The sequence below is a fragment of the Branchiostoma belcheri genome, unplaced genomic scaffold, assembly GCF_001625305.1.
Source record: "Branchiostoma belcheri isolate BF01 breed outbred unplaced genomic scaffold, Haploidv18h27 scaffold282, whole genome shotgun sequence".
Lineage (NCBI taxonomy): Eukaryota > Metazoa > Chordata > Leptocardii > Amphioxiformes > Branchiostomatidae > Branchiostoma > Branchiostoma belcheri.
Window position 1 is genome coordinate 145,872 of NW_017803890.1, and position 20,148 is coordinate 166,019.

Genomic DNA, 20,148 nt, shown 5'->3' on the forward strand with positions numbered 1-20,148 from the left:
TTTGTAAAACCTGGGCCATGCTGAACAAAATGTCCGTACGGTGGGACTGCGGTTCTCAAATTAAACAACAGTAACTGTTATGCCAAAAAACAGTTACTCAAGCAACTGGATATGATTTTGAAAACGTCAGACGTTTCAGCTAGTATCCACTAGCTTTCGTCAGTGACTGAGAGACCAGCGGGGAAAGCAGGTTTATATACACAACCTGTTGATTGATATGCAAATAAAGTGAAGACAAATTTTTTGGAAGTCGAAAAAGGAACAAAAGTCAGACAATTCAAGACAAGATGATGCAAATTAGTCTGAAAGCTCCTGTTATACAGGACAGGAGCTTAAGTGTTGTCTGTCCTCGGGGCTGGGAGTGCCAAATCCCAAGTGCCGGAAAGATCGACCCGTAGCCCCCCTTCCCTGTTGAGGGTGGGGTTGTACATTCTTTCATATATTGCCTCTTTAACACCCCATTCCCACCAGCGTGTTTCGCGGTCTAAGACATCCGTGGACTCGAGTTTGAAAGAGTGACCCTGGTTGTGTTGTAGGTGGTGGAAAATAGCTGAGGAGTAGCCGTTGGCACTAGGTCGGCAATGTTCTTTGTACCTTACTTTAAGCGGTCGACTTGTCTCTCCGATGTAGGTGTTGTTACAATTGGGCTCCTCACATTTGAGTCTGTAAATAACATTCGCCTTGGTACCCTTGTGAGGTCGGTCCTTAGGGTGTACCAGGGTGTACTCATGACCAAATGTTGATAAATAGAGTAAGACGATGGAGATGGTTAGGTCACATATGCCGCATGCCACCACATAGTATAACCAGAACAACTCTAAGATGGACGCCTCAGGCAGGAGACCTAGAGGACGACCGAAGGAAACATGGCGAAGAACCATCGACAAAGAAGTGCGGAGCCATGGTTTCATTCTCGATGAGGCACCAAAGATGGCAGCGGACCGGGCCAGATGGAAGAGCTACCTTCTGCCTTAAGAGCCATGCTGGCTCAGAAGAGGACTAAGAATTAGAATAGTATCTCATGGGGGTTATGAGTTTTTTAATTTTTTTAATAGCAGACCCCTACTGTGGCCATGTCTTTGGAACTCAATGCACAGCTTGTGCCATGGAAAGTTGACTGCTGCACCTAACCCCTACGCAGTTGAAAAATTTCTGGCGAGAACCCTTTACCTTTGTTTAAGGTAACGCTACCTGTCTGTTCATCCTGATCAGAGTCTTCCTCAGGTTCAGGCGCGGCGTCTTCTATCTTCTTGTACTCCTTCTCCTTACGTTCTTCCTCAGAGTAGTACTCGTCTTCCGACAGGTTAGCTAACTTCTCGTCCATCTCCCTGTACTCAACCTGCACCAGACAGGAGGGAAACAGAGAAGTGAATTGTCGTAAAGGCTCAAAACCTTTTTATCTGCACCATAATCATGTCTCATTAGGCCACAGCAAGTGATTTTTATGAATGACATCAGCGCGCACATCAATTTTTTGCCTGATTTTGGAAAAAAAAAACAAGAAATTTTGTTGCCTTCTGACAGTAGTCAACATGACGAAAATGGGCAAAGATGTCTGTTGCCATGCAGGAAGGTGGATGGCAGATATCCATGAAGAGAGGAGACAAGAAAAGGCTCTGATTTAATGTTTTGTTTCAGTCTTAGTCTGATGCAGTGATATGTGATGCTGGCTGTGTATATGTTATGTTCCCACTGAAGCAAAACCATTTGTGCTATGATTGAGTCAAAATTTTAAAATGTAGGAACCCTGTTTTTTCTGCCCGCCTTGTTTTTTTTTCTTCGCCCGCTTGCATTTGGAGTCTGCGAAGGATGTCATCCATAAAATTTATTTGCTGTGGCGTTAGTTGGTGGCACTGGGATTTATTATTATTACTACACCATGAAATGAAAACTTTTGAACCATACTCCATTGCAAGTGACATTTTCTCCCTGAATGGCACTTATCAGAGTGGAGGAGTCAAAATATCATGCCTTACAGCTGTCAGTCATGTTTGTGTCATTGTGGTATTTTGAGGTGGCACCACAAACTGAGTGCACCTAGCATGGGCTGTTTTCCTTTAGTGTAACCATTAAAAAATGTCAGATATGTGAGATACTTGCACGAAATTATATGTTGAAAAGTGGAAGTAAATTACAATCACACGAATATTTCTCTAATGTTGGTGCTAAAATGTTACATAATGTCCCTTTAATATGCAAGGACAGAAAAAAAAGCACGTTTTGTGGCACAAAACAAAGGACTTCGAGACCACACCTTCGCTCTCTTTCTTCGGCTGGTTCTCCGGCTCAGTGCCTCGGCGTCAGCCGCCGCCGCGGGATCCAGAGGCACCCCTCCAGGGTTCAGGAGGATCCCGTTCGTCCCTGCAGCTCCTAAGGTGGCCGAGTTTCCAGGTAAGGGCTGCGGCGGGCCCTCCATCTTCACCTTCGGCGGAGGACTCGAGCTGGCCGGCCGCTTTCTATTGTTCTCCTCCCCTTCCTGGGCCGGCAGAGCCCCTGGGTTCGGCTTCGGGGCGATCAGCTTGAACTGACTCATCTCTAGAAAAGATCCCCTACCCTTACAGCAAATGAAATATTTAGATTCTTTCAAGAAAAAGGAAAATTTCGACTAAAAAGATGGAAAAACGTGCCCCAACTTTTTTTCACAAAACCTGACCATTCGCTGCGCACAAGAGGTGCGCGTTGATCACATTATGCAAAGCTTTGAAAAAAAGGTCCGGTATTCGCATTTTTAACATTTTGCAGAGAATTCGCAACAATAAACGTAACTGCTACTGTCTCTGAGAAACATTTTGTCAGTTAAACGATTTGCATAATTATAGATATGATATTTTTATGTTTTGTCCCAAATGATATGATAAACGCAACATGTTTATCTCATTTGGGTATGATAGCCAAATCAGCTGCTAGTTTTCCTCTTAGTGTAATTTCATTCCAGGGAAAGGGAAGCAAAATGTCTGCCGAAGGCACCAGATCGGTGGACAAGAAACCTCGCGATACCGCCTTCAAACAACAACGGCTGCCGGCATGGCAGCCCATCATGACCGCAGGGACCGTCCTGCCCGCCTTCTACGGCGTGGGGCTGCTCTTTATCCCCATCGGCATCGGTTTGTTGGTCACGTCTAACAACGTCCAGGAGATAGTGGTAAGTAGTCAAGCAGGTGTAGCAAAAATCATACCAAAATTTCGTCAATTTTATGACATTAAGACAACCCATGCTACCGTATTATTCCAGGTGGGGTATCATGGTAACGATCTAGTCGTATTTCTGCTTACAGTTTCTTTCTGATGGCATGTTTTAAACCTAATTCCTTAGGTATTGGTGGGTGGGGCTATCTTGAGTATCCAAGACAAAGATGGGTGTGTTTTCAGTAATTATTTTACAGGTGCTGTATCATATCTTTGGGCTGTCATAGTGTTTTAAGAATGCAAAGGAATTTGTTTTTCCACAAAAATGCTAAAATTAAGGAAAGGAATGAGTGAAAGCATTGAATTTGTCCAGTTCACTACACCTTTCCTCTTTAATTTGTGGTTACCCTACAACAACCCCTACTGGGCTTAGTAGTATTAATCACTTTATGTTCATGGTAGCAAAAGTTTGTGTGACGCTGGCCGTGGTCTGAGAAAAATGGACATATTTGCAGAACTATACCTTCACGGTATCTGTATCTGTCTGTATCTGTATAGCCGGTATAACCGCCTTTCGGCGTAACACACCAGCTTCGCAGGCACGCGGCGCGGCGGCAGCTGGCTATATCACACCGATCGACTTGTTACACCTAACCCTTGAACTTCTAGCTCTAGACATTGTTTAAAGCTATCTATTGACAGTGCCCCTACTGTACTTGGTGACAGTGAGTTCCACTCTGCGATAGTTCTAGGAAAGAATGAATTCTTGAACACCTCAATCCTTGGTTGATAACTCTGGTATCAACCGGTAGCGGCAGGTGGAACAAAAAGAAAGTTGGCAAATTATTTGTTCACAGTAATGATAAGTTTGCGGTTCAGGACAGAAGTGACTAACATCTGTGTCCATAATATCACCACCTTGAGAAATAGTGTGCTTTTAGTTAAAGATATTTTTACTGCAACATACTTTTGGTATGCACTCCTGCACACCTCAAATGTACATACCTAGGGTATGTTGCAGTAAAAATATCTTTAGCACACTTTTTCTCAAGGTGGTGATATTAAGGACCCTGGTGATATTATGGACACGGATGTTACCGCTAGTACAAAAATACAAAAAAAAAAAAAAAAAATCACGATTAACAGTATAACTGAGGGGGAGCTCGTCACTGAATGCCATCCAGTAAATTTCTAGCGGCGACCGATTTATGAATAATTTATCAAGGCCCACGGACCCGGTTCTTTCACCTGTAGAGTAGCCAATTACCACTGATCCGGTGGCACAAGATGTGCGAAAACACGTACTTCACAACCATTGTTCGTCGATATAAAGCACTTATACATTACAAAGAGAATTTTCATAGGACTGCCATTACTTTAGTTTGCAGCTCGTGTATTGAGAACGGGTATCTTCATAATTCTGCTGGCTGTTTGTAGAAGAACGGCACAATGAAACAGTTTTCAATACCATGATGACTTGGCAGTTAACACGCGATGAAGCCTACTTTTTACGCAAATTGTACGCACGGTTTTTATTTTAAAAGGTACTGCACAGTATCTAATGTTGGACATCTTGTCCAGGGGGGTGCCTGCCTTAGTGTGGCTGGTGGTGGTGGTGGTGCAGTGCAGTAAAACAGATTAACTTAACAGAATTTAAAGGCCTCCACTGTCGTCGCCCGTAGAGCTCGGCAGTTTATTCCACTTACTTATCGTTCGAGGGAAAGAGGAAACCTCCGAAAACCTAAAACAGTCTTTGTGTAAAACATTGGAACAACTTGGGGCAATCGCAAGTAACATGAAATCTCCTGGCCCCCGGGAATAGAACCTGGGCCTCCAGCTTGAGAACCCAACACACTAAACTCCTAGGCTTAAAGGTCTGGTCCCAACCTGTTACACAGGTCAGTTGGTAGCACTTGAGCCACACTGTTAGTGTTACAACTTACAACATAATCAGTTTATTGTCTACTGAGTACTGTATCTTTCATCCAAATGGACATTTTTCCATCACTATTAGCATGTTATGAGGCAATGTTGCTCCCTTATGATAAATATGATCATGTTCTCGTGAATATTGTAGGGACCTGGGTATCATGGTTATGAATTTCATATGTATGAAGCAGGGAATGAGCCACTGTACATGCCATGTTCAGTAATGCCTCCTAGTGACACTATTGTGAACTGCATCAATTGGATGCATGTACATTGTATACTAATATATAACATAGCTATGCCCAATTGTTGTGAGAGAAAAAATATCAACTGACTCTTTGGTGATAATAATGATTGACATTGCTAGTATTTATGTTGGTGAATGATTGACATTACTAGTATTTATGTTGGTTGCCTTGCAAAATTTTTACTGAAAATCTGAAGAAAAAACCTTGCTTATAAAAAAAGATAATACCGGTATGAGACATCTTGCCCTAGATTGCGTATTGAAAATTACCTGCACCAGACAAATTCTAACCAGCACCACTCAGAATTTTGGTTCTTCAGCGTCACATGTGTCATCCTAAAAACTGTTCAGACACCATTGCCATTATACCTTTATAAATTATATCTTTCTTATGTAGGTGGTAACAGTCAATTCAGCAATTAAAAAACAACACGGATATTAAACTACATGGACCTGCTTTTTTGGACCAGTGCAGGTTAGGTGCAAGTAGACATCAGAAATTATCTGCACAGCTCCAATTTTACCTGCACTAACCTGCATATACCCAGTACATGGTCCAGTGCGGGTTAGGTGCAGGTAGACATCAGAAATACCTGCACAGCTCCAATTTTACCTGCTACTAACCTGCATATACATATACCCAGTACATGGACCAGTGCAGGTTAGGTGCAGGTAGACATCAGAAATACCTGCACAGCTCCAATTTTACCTGTACTAACCTGCATATACCCAGTACATGGACCAGTGCATGTTAGGTGCAGGTAGACATCAGAAATTATCTGCACAGCTCCAATTTTACCTGCAGTAACCTGCATATACCCAGTACATGGACCAGTGCAGGTTAGGAGCAGGTAGACATCAGAAATACCTGCACAGCTCCAATTTTACCTGTACTAACCTGCATATACCCAGTACATGGACCAGTGCAGGTTAGGTGCAGGTAGACATCAGAAATACCTGCACAGCTCCAATTTTACTTGTCTATAATAAGGTGCATACGCACCCAGTATTTCGAGCCCTGCAAGCCAAATCCTTGCAATCGACTGGCAGACTCTTAACCATTCTATTTGTGACTGCAAATTTGTGACGTCAATGCGCCAAGCTAAAATATCAAAGAAGACATAAAAGGCAGTCTTGCTTTTGTCATCTGTGATACAAAGTTGAGTTTGTGCTTTGAAATCGTAATCATCAGGGTAGTCGAAGCAAAGCCAGATGTGCCCTTTGTAGTTTTATACTGTACTGGGGGATGGAAAGACAATGTATCTTTCTTTCTTGCACAAAATGCTACGCACAACTTTGCAATCAAAGCCAGAGTTAAAAATTTAATTTTTTTTCTCGGTTCTAACTTAAGGGAACATTGTCCGATATTTTCAGAATACTGTTAATCACGATTTTTTTCACGGTACTTTTGTGTTAACAATTTTTACTTCTGTACTGCGAATTTTAGCCTGGTAACCAAACCTATTATACCTCCTGAGTCCTACATCCTCTCTGCTATTTGTGGAGAGGATGTAGGACTCGGGAGTATAATGGGGGCCCGCAAGCCCTTTTCCATAGAGCGTAATCGGCCATTTTAATTCTACGTAGAGCGTAGACCGACCGCTCTAATATTGTTGCGTAGAGCTTATTCGGCGTTTTAATTCTACGTGATGAGTTGTAGCCACTTGGAATTTATCGTAAAGCGTAATCGTGAGGTTTCCGAATTCAGCGTAGAGCGTTGTCGGGACCCCCCCCCCCTTGCAGGCCCTCCATAATAGGTTTAGTAACCAGGCTACGCAAATTCATTTACCAGGAACAAACAGTTTGCCGACTTTCTTTCTTCTGCACCTGCCACCACCGAGAACATGGGTCTATTTTTCTCAGACCGCGAAATTTTGCTACCACAAATACAAAATGATAATACAAAAGTATTTTTATAGGTTTGCAAGTCATGAAAACACAATGTACGATTTGTCTGTTTTATTTCTCTTAATAACAACTAAGAAAAGAATAATTCTCTCATTTCCTGTGTGTATGGAAAGAGGCTTTGCTTTACTGCGGCATTTTGTTGTGGACAGGATATCTTGCCTAGCTATAGGGATTAACACCAGAATTAGGCCAGGTCTACTAAGGCCACAGCAAGTAATTTTTATGGATGACATCAGCGCGCGCATTAATTTTTGCCTGATTTTGGAGAGAAAAAAACATGAAATTTTGTTGCCTTCTGACAGTGGTCAACATGCCGAAAATTGGTGAATGGCAGATAACTACATGTATGAAGAGAGGAGACAAGAAAAGGCTCTGATTTAATGTTTAATTTACTTTGATGCAGTGATATGTGATGCTGGCTGTGTATATGTGATGTTCTAATCTGAATCAAAACCATTTGTACAATGATTGAGTCAAAATTTTAAATTGTAGGAACCTTGTTTTTTTCAGCCCCCCTTGTTTTTTTTCACCCGCCCGCATTAGATTTGGAGTTTGAGGAGGATGTCATCCATAAAATTTACTTGCTGTGGCCTAAGGTAGTACAGGACTGGTATTCTAGCCTTTGATCAATTTTCATGCAGTCATCCATAAACACTAAAACAGTGGTAGAAATAGCTTTTATCAGTGCTCCTCAATATTGCAGAATGTCACATTTTTATTCTAGATCTGCAATTCAGAAATACTTTCTGCGAATACATACTTATAAGTCTGAAGCTAAACCCAAGCCAAAGGCATATACAAAATTGCATGTTGCAAGCTGTAATGTTACTGCTAGAATTATAATATACAAATCCAAAATCATAACACTTGTAGCTATAAGACCATTGATGTTTCTCCCTTATTAAGGCCATAGGCTGAATGTATGTATTTAGCACTCTGGTGCATACGGACTTTGGCAATAAATGCATTATGTGTGCAATTAGTGATTTAGAGGGACATTGTGCCATGAATATTAAATCATGGTTTGGTAGCTGGGTCTACCACTAATGACAATTGCCGGCGACACATTCAGATGTTTCTTGCGCGGAAACGGTAACAAGCCTTTCAATTGATTTCCAGCGCGAAGCTAGATTGACTCAAGTCTGGTCAAAGCGGAAAAATTAATATTCCGCCTCCAGGGGTTTTGCGGAGAGCACTTTGGAAGATTGGCCGGCAGAACAGCGCCGCTTTAGACGGATCCCCTGATTAGGTGATGTTCATTACTATTCAAGTAGCAGCTTGTGTTCTGTCGAGAACCAATCTTGTTGTGCCGGGGGCGTGCCGAAAATTAGGTCGGTTGTTTTATTTAGCAGATAGTTTCTCCGTCAACTGATCTTTACTCGCGTGCGTGTCGGGTTAAGACGTACGTCAGAGCATACGTGTTGAGCCGGATTTAGAACTCAGGAGGTAGAAGAAGATGTTGTAAAAAAAAAGGACGTCTAGAAGTAGTCCAAGCCGCGTTTGGAATGATCTGTAGAAAGATGCTGGATGCTTTTAGGGCGCAGAACTTGCCTGCGTCTTCCCCGGACATGTTCGGCGCAGAATGCGTTCTGCCGCTTTTCTTTGTCCTGGGGATAACGTTTATTCCTCTCGGCGCACTCATGCTTGTGACTTCTAACGGGGTACAAGAAGTGTTGGTAAGATGTACATGTTTTCCATATGTAGTTGTTTTGCACATCTGTCTATTGCGAGAAGGTTATGTTTTCACTGGTTTTCTTTGGTTTGTTGGTTGCTTAGCCCAAAAAATGCTGATTTGAACATGTTTAAGGGAATATGATCTTATAGTGATCTTAAGATTTTTCCAATTCTGGCAAGTGGTTAGATTACATGGAAAAATGGATCAAGATCTAGTGATGATTTGGCATATATTTTTCACTATAGTATAACAAGATATGGCAAATTTCAGATATGCCTGTTTTAAATACCTTTTTCTATTTAGGCATTTTATGTTAAGTACATTATGGACTGCATAATTCAGAAGCAGAATAGTCTTGTTCACCGAGTATCTTGTCGAGACATTTAGAACTGAAATTTTCCCTTGGTATACATGTATATGCTAAATAGTTAATACTTTACAACCAGAAATTATATTTTTGGGCAAAATATCAACTAGGGAAATTGTTTTACGATAAGCTACATTTCAACATTGCAACTTTTAACATCTATTCTAGAGTACAAAATGCCCAAATTTAGCTACAGTAAGTTCAAGGAATAGAAAGCTTTTACGTAAATTAGTAAGTTGTAACCGGATTTTCAGTGCATTACCGGTACAGAATGGCTGTTTATGACACTGGTAATTTCTCAATAATAATGTTATTTTTTTATAACCTTAGCAATTTGCAATTGCTATGTACATACCTATCTGCATTTGCCTCATGCTATTTTATTTATCAGGGCTCAAAAAAACAACCTATATAAATATTATAATATAGTGTATATGCAGATTAGTGCAGGTAAAATTTGAGCTATGCAGGTATTTCTGATGTCTTACCTGCCTAACCTACACCAATTTATGTACTGGGTTTATATATACATGTAGGTGTACAATGTATCTTCAGTACAATTTTGTTTTTCTGCATTGACTGTTACCACCTCCCTGGTATGAAGAAATAATGGAAAGAAAGGATTTCTGACAGTGGTCTGAGCCAGCCTGAATTGTTTCTCCATTTGACATATATACTAAAGAAATCTTTGACACTGAACAGGAGTACTTTCTGAGAGGTCACATACACGTATATCAGGGCACCCCAGCCATTGCTAAACAGAGACTGTAGGTGATATACATTTTTAATTTTGTAAATTCAATGCTTACATCACATTTCTGTGAAGTCTTACGTGAATAAGTGTCTGTAACTCTCGCAGGTTTATGTTCGGAAGGATAATTTCTTATCCTGATGAAGGCGACAGTGGTCATTGAAATTGATCCGTGTGTACTCTTGTGTTGGAATAAAGTTTATTAGCATCGTAGTTTAGCCTCGAAATTAACTTTTTTTCCAATTGTCCCAGCATTGTCCCGAAAATGAATTTTGATTGTCCCAAAGTGAGTATGTACTGTCCTAACCAGTTTTTCGGGAAGTATGTATGACTTGTTTTTTTGCTATGTTCTGACTCCCAGGCACATTATACTTGCAGAGTAGACAAATTTGGGGGCTTTTCTGGAGCCAAAAGCCGAGACACGTGCCTAATCAACAAAAGAAGGGCTGACATTCTGATGTTGATTATTGTTCTATTGTCCCAAAAATGTCCCAAAGTGTCTTTTTAGTTGTCCCAGCCTAAATTTTAGTGGTCAGTGGCCATCGGGACACTGTTAATTTTGAGCCCTGTTAATTATTAAGTTAGGCCACACCAATTTAATTTCTTGGTTAACGGATTCAGCCGCTTCATTTTTTTCTGATTTGCAAATTAAAAAAAAAAAAATTCAGAATCAACTGCAAAATGCTCTTATTTTGCCCTGAAAAGTTGAAAACAGTCCTTTTCATCCTAGTTGTTACAGTTATTCCATCTTTCAATGCAGTGGTATCATTAAAAGTAAAAAATTCATTGTTTAAATTTTGAACCAGTGTGGTGTGTTGACTTCATGGCTCCTATCGTACCATTTTGGGCCATAATTAATAGGATGCCTAGGCCTGTTTTTATTTCTTTTTTTTCACCCGCCCGCTCCATTATTTTTGTAGAAAAATCCGTTAACCAAGAAATTAAATTGGTGTGGCCTAACCAACCTGTTTGACTGTTTCACCTGTAGGTGGATTACACCAACTGTAAGGCGTCAGGTGCTAACCAGACGTGTGCGCAGGTGGTACAGAACGTGAGCAGCCCGGGGACGTGCGTGTGTCAGGTGGACTTCACCATCAGTACCGACATCACCGGCAGTGTCTACATGTACTACGGACTCACCAACTTCTTCCAGAACCACCGCAGATACGTCAAGTCACGCGATGATGACCAACTCTTGGGGATGAAGGTACAGTAACTGTAGGCTTGTTCTCATTCAAACTTGCAAAATGCTGTTGCCACTCTTTAAGACTAGTACTAGATCTGAGCCAAATTGTGGCAGGGCTCAAAATTCATTTTTGGGCATAGGTGCGCATGCACTGGTGCACCCAAAATTTTGGGTGCACCATTTAAAAAAAAGTGTTATGTCAACAAAAACTAATTATGTTTAATTTCTAAAGAAAAGTAGTACAAGAATCATGAATGATTTTATTAAAAGTATGCTGCATGTATACAACTATACATCTTGACATACGTAAACTCGCTTCATTCAGGTGGAAATGAGTACCTAGCCTCAGTAAGGGACATCCCTCCGATATGACGTTAAATGGAGGTCCCGTGTTTGGGGAGAGCCACACCCCACGTTAAAGAACCCACCACACTTCAAAAATACTTTATACATACATAAAAAAGAGTAGGGGACCTTCCCGGTGTGATTGGTACAAACCTTACAGTCCTATATTGTCGCACCTGGGGTCTTATTGAGGTCACCTGAGTTAGCGCTGAATGGCAGCTGCTCCAGACCCTTGCGATTAAGCCCCACAATTAAGCTCCTCACAGCCCTTGGCTGCAAGAGAGAGTAGCCAGCCCACACAATAAAAGCACAGGGCTCGAACCTCATTATTGGGAATGTATTCAACCTACAGAATTGGATGCACAGATAAATTTTGGGTGCACCATACATTTGTATAGAGATGCATACCGGTTCACTGGACTTGGATCCGGACTTGTAAGAATGTTTAGGTTCAAGTCCAAAAAAACCTAAAAGTCAAGAACCGAGTCCGGACTTATTACCATAAAAGACCATTTCACATTACCCTTTTTCTTTCCAAACCACCTAAAACCTTCCGTACATTGTAAAATCTTTGCTGCAAAACAAAGAAAACATTGCCATCGGGCATCGTCAAGTACCGGCCTACATGTTATGTTGCCGAAGTTTCCCCCAGACAACATTGCAAGGTTGCCAACATGCAATTTCGTATATGCCATGGGTTTAGGTCCGGACTTACAAGTCCGGAACTGAACCTAAACCTCTGGACTTGAATCCGGACCTGAACCTAAAATTGAGTTTAGGTATGCATCACTACATTTGTATAAAATAAAATAAAATGCATATTAATATCAATCGTACAGTTTTGGAGCTTTCAAAAGTCCATTTTGTCAGTGCCAATGATATCCTTAACCAGATGAATTGTAGTCCAGCAAATAGAATTTGATGTACAGAGATTAATTACTGTTATGTAAGGCAGCACGTTGGCAGAACGTACTGCGCCTGCGCAGAACCCTGTATTTTCACGAATTTCGATGGATTTTTGGTCAACGTTGCATTAGAATTTTGCCTGTTGCAGAGGATATCTTTTCCGACATAACATTTGGAAACTGCAGACGAGATGTTTTCCTTATATGCACGAATACAACCTTATATGAGACGTTTTGCCGAAGTGCTATGTACAATACATTACGGGTTTCGCACAGGTGCAGTACGTTCTGCCGACGTGCTATGTAAGGCAATTGTGACTGTACCAGTTTTTAATATTACCAAATTATATGACCACCAAACTAGTGCACGCAGGCGAATAAAAAATATTCCGGCCAAAAATAAAAATGCTACTTATGACAAGTCGGTACATGCTGGCTTTTTGCGGAATTTATGACTCGGCACTGTACGTACATGTATGTACTGAGTTCTTGAGTCGTGGAGCTTCAGTAGCCTGAGTTACTCTCCAAGCAGAGGTTTGGGTTTTGGGGGTATTTTTAGCGTGTTTTTAGGCTTTTTTATCGGGGTTTCTCTTTTGCACTGAATTTTTCTTCCCCACCAAACCCAACCTCTGCAGGCACTCACCTCGGGGAGGGGCAAACCTATTCAAAACAGGCGATAGTGCCCCTCCCCGGGAACCATCAAACTGTCATTAGGGATATCCATTTTATTGTGGTGGATTATCACACTTCTAGGCAGTCATAAAGGCATTCATTGGGCCACACGCCTCCTGCTGACTGTGCCTATTCATGCGTCTGGTTCACACCTCCTTGCAGAACGACTGAAATGTGTTGAAATGATTAGGTTTATAGCCCATTGAAGTTTTCGACTGCCTGCAGAGGTTGGGTTTGGTGGGGAAAAAAATTCAGTGCAAAAGAGAAACCCCGATAAAAAAGCCTAAAAACACGCTAAAAATACCCCAAAAACCCAAACCTCTGCTTGGAGAGTAATCCTGAGTGCCATCCTCCAGAGTTACAACTGTACCAACTCCATATTGTCGTTAATACATGAGACTGTACATGTACATGTACCTGGAGTGCCTAGAGCCAGACCAGAGCCTCAGAGGACGTGATCTTTTTTTTTTTGAGAACAGGCGAAAATCAATCATCCATAAAATTAAGTGGGTGTGGCCTTAACATGTGATATGTTTTTATTTTTTGTTACAGCAAACCAAGTCGAGTCTGAACACTGACTGTAAGCCATATGATGGGGAAACCATCAACGGTACCTTCATGCCGTATGCACCATGTGGGGCCATCGCTAACAGTCTCTTCAGTGGTAAGTAGTGATGCATACCGGTTTACTGGACTTGGATCCGGACTTGTAAGAATGTTTAGGTTCAAGTAAAAAAAAACCTAAAAGTCAAGAACCGAGTCCGGACTTATTACCATAAAAGACCATTTCACATACCCCTTTTCTTTCCAAACCACCTAAAACCTTCCGTAGATTGTAAAATCTTTGCTGCAAAATGAAGAAAACATTGCCATCGGGCATCGTCAAGTACCCGCCTCCATGTTATGTGGCCAAAGTTTCACCCAGACAACATTGCAGGGTTGCCAACATGCAATTTTGTATATGCCATGGGTTTAGGTCCGGACTTACAAGTCCGAAACTGAGCCTAAACCTCTGGACTTGAATCTGGACCTGAACCTAAAATTGGGTTTAGATATGCATCACTAGTGGTAAGGACTTTTTTCTCTCTTTTTTTAGAAAATTTTTTAATTATTTTTTATTTTTAGAAATTTTTTTTTATTTTTTAAATTTTTTTCATTATTTTTTAAATTTTTTTCTTATTTTTAAAAATTTTCTACATGTATTTTTTTTATTAATATTGTTTCTTATTTTCTTATTTTATTCTTATTCATAAGGAAGTTATGAATGAGAAAAGCAGTCATGTGTGCTAACATGTGCACTCATTGTGTATACATCATTGATATTGTATATAATTGTATGTATTGTTGTTTGTTTGCGTAAACTACATTGTATAGCATGACGCACAAATGTCACGTATATATGTATGTCCTTATGTTCTTTCATTTAATGCAGCGGTGCTAATACTCAGTAATTATAGATCATAAATGTTTTGTCCCAGTGATAAAAGATTTCATGCAGAACAATCCAAAACACGTTCATTTTTTAAATGATCTTCTTGCAGAGAAATAAAATTCAGGGCTTGAAATCTCATCTGCACAAGTGCAGAAAAATTGGAGCTGTGCAGATATTGATACTTACCCGATTTAATGAAGAAAAAATTACTTCTGAAAATGCATTAAAATAATGACCTTCCAGAATTCAGAGGGTTTGAAATTCAGATGTCAGATGGGAAATTTTATAGCCTTACCAGCAGTCATTGAAAAATGCCGGTCAGTCGGGAAACCAGAAGCAAAACATTTTTTTCCTAGGTTTTATCTTCACCAGTGCAGGTATTGAAAAGGTAAAGGAAAGTACTGTAATTCACGATTTTATCGCAGTACTGTAACTTATGACCATGGTTTTTCGTGGTCTCTTCTGTGCTGCAAATTTATCATTACCTCCACAAATAATGAATAACAAATAATTTGGCGACTTTCTTTTTTCTGCACCGCCACCACAAACATGGTGAAATAGTTTCGTGAACACCTGCATTTTTTTCAGGCCCCGAACTTTTGCTCCCGCAAACATAAAGACTAGTTAGTGAATGACAGTATTTCGAGCCCTGCAGTTAGATTTGGCCAAACTTGTTAGCGTTAACAGAATGTCCTTCAGGATGATTAAGCAGTTAATCAGTCTGACTGTGTCGCCGTTTCATCAGCGCACACATCAGACGTGGTGAGACCGATTGATGGCGTCATTAGCGAGGGCCCTGATAATGTACCACAGACAGGGTGACAGATTTCTAGTACAGAAGGGCAAAAACCTCTAGAGTGGTCAGCCACAAGTTAAGGACATCTTCAAATACAGTCAAACCTGCACAGGTGGTCTCCTTGAAGAGGGTCGCCTCACAACATGACTGAGACATAAATGGTTTCAAAGTCAAGATTTTCTAATGTCAAATGCTGTAAGCATCTTCAGTTCTGTGGTGAATGCATGTGGGAAGGTATCACATGGAACAATTTACGTCGAACAGAAACATCATTCAGCAGTCGAGGCAAACTGGCTGGTTTCTCCATGATTTCTCATTAGTTATCATCAATAATCAACATGATTGAAAATGATGTGGTCACCATGGGCAGGTATCAGGCCTTGAGCAGACCCAAATCAGGGTGGTCGCGTTGGCCAGGTGGTCATCTTGGACAGGTTGCTTAATGCTTGTGTCAATGGGGAAAATTTTTGAGACTGAGAAAAAGCGGTCACCATGGACAGGTGGCCTGCTTGAGGTGGTGGTCACCTTAGCAGGTTTGACTCCTCCCAGGCTTTGATAGCACAGACTAGATATAGTCAATGTTTCTATATGTATGCTTACGTAAGAAAACTGTGACCCAAGCAGCTGGATTTTGAATATTTAAAAGAAGTACTGCCAATAATATGGATAAGGGGTTTTAAAATGTTCCAAATTACTTAAGTAACAGTTTTGAGGGCTAGGAAAAAATTGTTGAATGTCTGTCCTGTTTCTCTAGAAAAAAACTACCAACCTTAGCCATTTTTTGACATACTGTATCTACATTGTATCTGTATGTTTAACCTTGTTTGACATATCTTTATGTATATTTTTGACATATCTGTGATCATATGTATAATTTAATCTGTACAGTATTTGTCTCTGATTGAATATACACAATGTAGATGCCTTAGGTTTTACATGTAAACAATAAGTATTTTATTTCATATACAGTAACTATATATCTAATGTTGCGCTGCCATATTGTTGATCATCCTCATGACCTTTCACCTTTGCCCCCTAGATACGCTGACCCTGTCCTACGGCAGCACTCCCGTGGGACTGATCAACACCGGCATCGCCTGGTGGACGGACAAGAACGTCAAGTTCCGCAACCCGACAGGGAGCAGCCTGCAAGATGCCTTCTCAGGTACAGGAACGAGCACGTCGGCAGAACGTACTGCGTCTGCGCAGAACCCTATATTTTTACGCTTTTTGGTGGATTTTTGGTCAACGTTGCACTAGAATTGCCTGTTGCAGAGGATATCTTTTCCGACATAACATTTGGAAACTACAGACGAGATGTTAACCTTATATATGTGAATATGACCTTCTACCGAAGTGCTATGTACAATACATTACGGATTACGCGCGGGTGCAGTACGTTCTGCCGACGTGCTACAAAAACCAGTGTTCTAGCCAGCATCCATCTTTCCAGCATTAGGCCACAACAACTTAATTTGTTGCTTCTCGGATCGCCCTGTCCATTTTTTTCTGATTTGCAAAAAAATAAAAAATTGGGAGGGTTCTAAATTAACTGCAAAATGCTCAATGAAAGACATATTTTGGCCCCAACGGTTGAAGAAAGTCCTTTTCTTCCTAGTTCTTAAGTTTTTCAATGTAACAATGCAATTTTGTTTCATTAAAAGTTCAAAAATCTATTGTTTTAATTATTAACCAGGATGGTATGTTCACTTCATGGCTCATATTGTAACATTTCCAGCTACATTGTATCATGGGGTGCCTTAGCCTGTTTTTTTTTTCGCCCTGTTGCTTTACATTTTTTCTGAAAAAATTCAAGAAACAACAAATTTAGTGTGGCCTTAATTTTGATGGAATTTTGCCTCTCATAATGGACAAAAATTTTGTCCAATCCATCATCTTTGAGGGAAAAAAAATCAGTGTGTAAAGATATTGAAAGATATGTCATTAACCTTAGAAGTGTAGTCAGCCAGAAAAATTTGCCCTTCAAAATCCAAAGGGCCACCAACAACCACACTTAACTCCATGATTTGACTCTCAAAATGTGGGGAATTGCGTTTTTAAAGGCTTGAAAATACAAAATTTGCCCCCAGATCTCTCTAGATTGAGAGCACTCCCCTCAGGTCCTATCATGAACAGGGTTCTAGCTAGCGCGAAGTAGCGTAGGGGCCCCCTACGCAATAATTTTTACCCCCTACGCTGAATTTCCCCCCTACGCTAATTTTCAATACATTGTGACTGTATTTCTTTGTTCAAGAATGCCAGATCAAATGTGAAAAATTACAAATCAAGGATACATTGTACATACCTTAGAAATAACATTTTTTCCCTTTGGGTATCCCTCGGCCTCTTTTTTAGCTCAAATTTTTAAAAGCTCCACCTCATCCCCCCATAGCGGCCAGTGCCACTACGCTAAAATTAAATCCTACATGTAGCTAGAACCCTGATGAACCTGGGCTAACAGAAAAAGAGCCTGGTTTGCATTCAATATTTTAACCCTCTCTTCTTCAGGCACTTTGAAGCCCAAGTACTGGCAGAGCCCCGTGTACGAGCTGGACTCCAACAACCCCGACAACAACGGGTACCTGAACGAAGATCTCATCGTCTGGATGCGGACCGCGGCGTTCCCCACATTCCGTAAGCTGTACCGGCGCGTGAACCACACCGACACCTTCCAGGACGGTCTCCCTGCTGGGAACTACACCCTGACTGTGGACTACAGTATCCTTTTTGGCGATGTCTCAGGGAGGAGCCTAATGGTACAGTATTGTGTGCAGTTTGCAAGAATTCTAGGAATTGTACAGGCATTTTGTCCACAGGAATGGAATGTCCACAGGCATTTCCCTGACCCACATCTATGCCCACATTCCTGGAAACCCTTAGGAAGACCCAGAAGACCTGTCTGCCACGGATGGCCCTACTTTCTGTGACCCCGGGGCTCGTTCACTATACACTCGGGGGAGGAGTGCACTGAATCTGTCTTGCTCAAAATCATGAAACGATGGCAGTGCCATGCAAACAATAACCTTAACATGAACCACCGTCGCCATGGCAATGTATGTTTTCATTGCCAGTCTTGTGTACAGATGTTCTCCCAAAGTTCTGATGTTTTCTTGGTAAGGCCACACCGACTTAATTTTATGGATGACATCCTCTGAAGACCCCCAAACTAGTGCACGCGGGCAAAGGTTTCGAAACAAATGAAATAAATGAAAATAAAAAATTCCGGCCAAAAATAAAAATGCTACTAAACCACAGGAAAACAAAGCTGGTATTGTGAAATTGCGGCAGTACATAGCGGCGTATACGACAAGCCTGCACATGCCGGCTTTTTGCGGAATTTATGAGTCGGCACTGTACGTATGTACTGAGTTCTTGAGTCGTGGAGCTTCAATAGCCTGTGTGCTGTCCTCCAGAGTTACCACCGGCTCCGTATTGTCGCTAGCATGGACTACCCAGGCCTAGAGTCAGGCTAGAACCTCGGAGGACATGATCTTTTTTTTTGAAGACAGGCGAAAATCAATGCGCAGGTGGATGTCATCCATAAAATTAAGACGGTGTGGCCTGAAATTGGATAAAGCATGCCTATTGTCTACAACTGGCAAAATTCAAACATCCCATAAAAAGCATGAAAAATCCACATTCCACGCAGGTGCAGTACGTTCTGCCGACATACATGTACATGTACTTGACTGTAACTGTTTTCAGAAGCTACATTGTACAGGCACACCAGGGCTCTAGCCAGCACCCGTTTTTCTTTTCATTGCAGGAGCTTGATGTGGTGTGTGATGGAAAAGTTTCTAAACCAATCCGTCAACCTTGACGGACAAAATTGACAAAAAATCTTAGGCAAAAATTTATTATAAAAACAACCATCAACAACCACTCTAAAACCCATGATTTGCCTCAAAATGTGGGAAATTGCATTTTTGAAGGGTTGAAAATCCCAAATTTCCCCCCTAGATTGCGAGCACTCTCCCCCAATTAGCAATTTTTTGGCAGAAAAAAATTGAAGCTGGCTAGAGCCCTGGGGCACTAATGCTAAGGTACCTATAACTCAATCTTATCACAAAGTGTGGTTGTGTGGCGACTTGGAACCAAGAGGTCCCGGGTTCGAGTCCTGACATGCCACCGATCTTGTGGCCTTGGGAAAGGCACTTTCCTCACTTAACTCAAGTGAAAATGATTATTGTCTGTCAATTTCAATAAATCAAATCAAGTTGAAGTTTCCGTAACCAGCATCCACCAGAATACCCTGTGACGGCGTTTGACGGCACCAAGCGAATGATCCTGAGTACCGTATCGTGGCTCGGAGGGAAGAACAGCTTCCTGGGTATCGCGTACATCGTGGTGGGCTGTATCTGTCTGGTGGTCGGCCTCGTATTCACCATCATACATATCAAGTATGGGAAAAAGTAAGTCGCCTCTTTCTTTACTTTTACAGTGTTGTTTGTTTTCACATTTGAGTTGATATTTTCTCTTATGTCAACACTAAGTCTGCAAAATTTTATATCTCACCATCAAAAAAGTATGTTTGTTAAAAAATTTCGTGTTTTTCTTGACCGACCCTAGCAAAAGCCCAACAATCCTAGCCTAAAAAAAAAAATTTCTTGATCTGACATCTGAATTTGAAACCCTCTTGGTTTGAAATGTTTGAAATTTAATACATTTTCAGAAGCAATTTTTTTTCTTCAATGAATCGGGTGAAATATTTGTCCACAAGCAAACAGGTGGACAGGTTCTGGGCATTGCTTAACTTAAATTGTGGAATTATTTTATTCGAAATCTAAAAAAAAAAAAATTATTTAAAAA

General features: G+C 41.0%; 2 protein-coding genes across 13 annotated transcripts in view; one reads left to right on the forward strand and one right to left on the reverse strand.

Annotated features, from left to right (window-relative positions):
- LOC109472794 (lysine-specific histone demethylase 1A-like) overlaps positions 1-2,683 on the reverse strand; it is a 20,645-nt gene extending 17,962 nt beyond the window's left edge. For 8 of the 10 annotated variants that reach the window (XM_019772652.1, XM_019772658.1, XM_019772656.1 and 5 more), the window contains exons 1-2: positions 2,255-2,683; positions 1,171-1,339 (exon numbers count right to left, since the gene is read on the reverse strand). In XM_019772652.1, the coding sequence (XP_019628211.1) occupies positions 1,171-1,339; positions 2,255-2,533 (448 nt within the window). In that variant the 5' untranslated portion in view covers positions 2,534-2,683. The remainder of the gene's footprint in view (positions 1-1,170; positions 1,340-2,254) is intronic. The other 2 variants (XM_019772657.1, XM_019772654.1) reach the window with 1 other exon arrangement.
- A 219-nt stretch (positions 2,684-2,902) lies between these two features.
- Positions 2,903-20,148, forward strand: part of LOC109472796 (cell cycle control protein 50A-like) — a 22,096-nt gene continuing 4,850 nt past the window's right edge. For all 3 annotated transcript variants that reach the window (XM_019772659.1, XM_019772660.1, XM_019772662.1), the window contains exons 1-6: positions 2,903-3,142; positions 10,992-11,210; positions 13,664-13,775; positions 16,379-16,504; positions 17,848-18,057; positions 19,586-19,751. In XM_019772659.1, the coding sequence (XP_019628218.1) occupies positions 2,951-3,142; positions 10,992-11,210; positions 13,664-13,775; positions 16,379-16,504; positions 17,848-18,057; positions 19,586-19,751 (1,025 nt within the window). In that variant the 5' untranslated portion in view covers positions 2,903-2,950. The remainder of the gene's footprint in view (positions 3,143-10,991; positions 11,211-13,663; positions 13,776-16,378; positions 16,505-17,847; positions 18,058-19,585; positions 19,752-20,148) is intronic.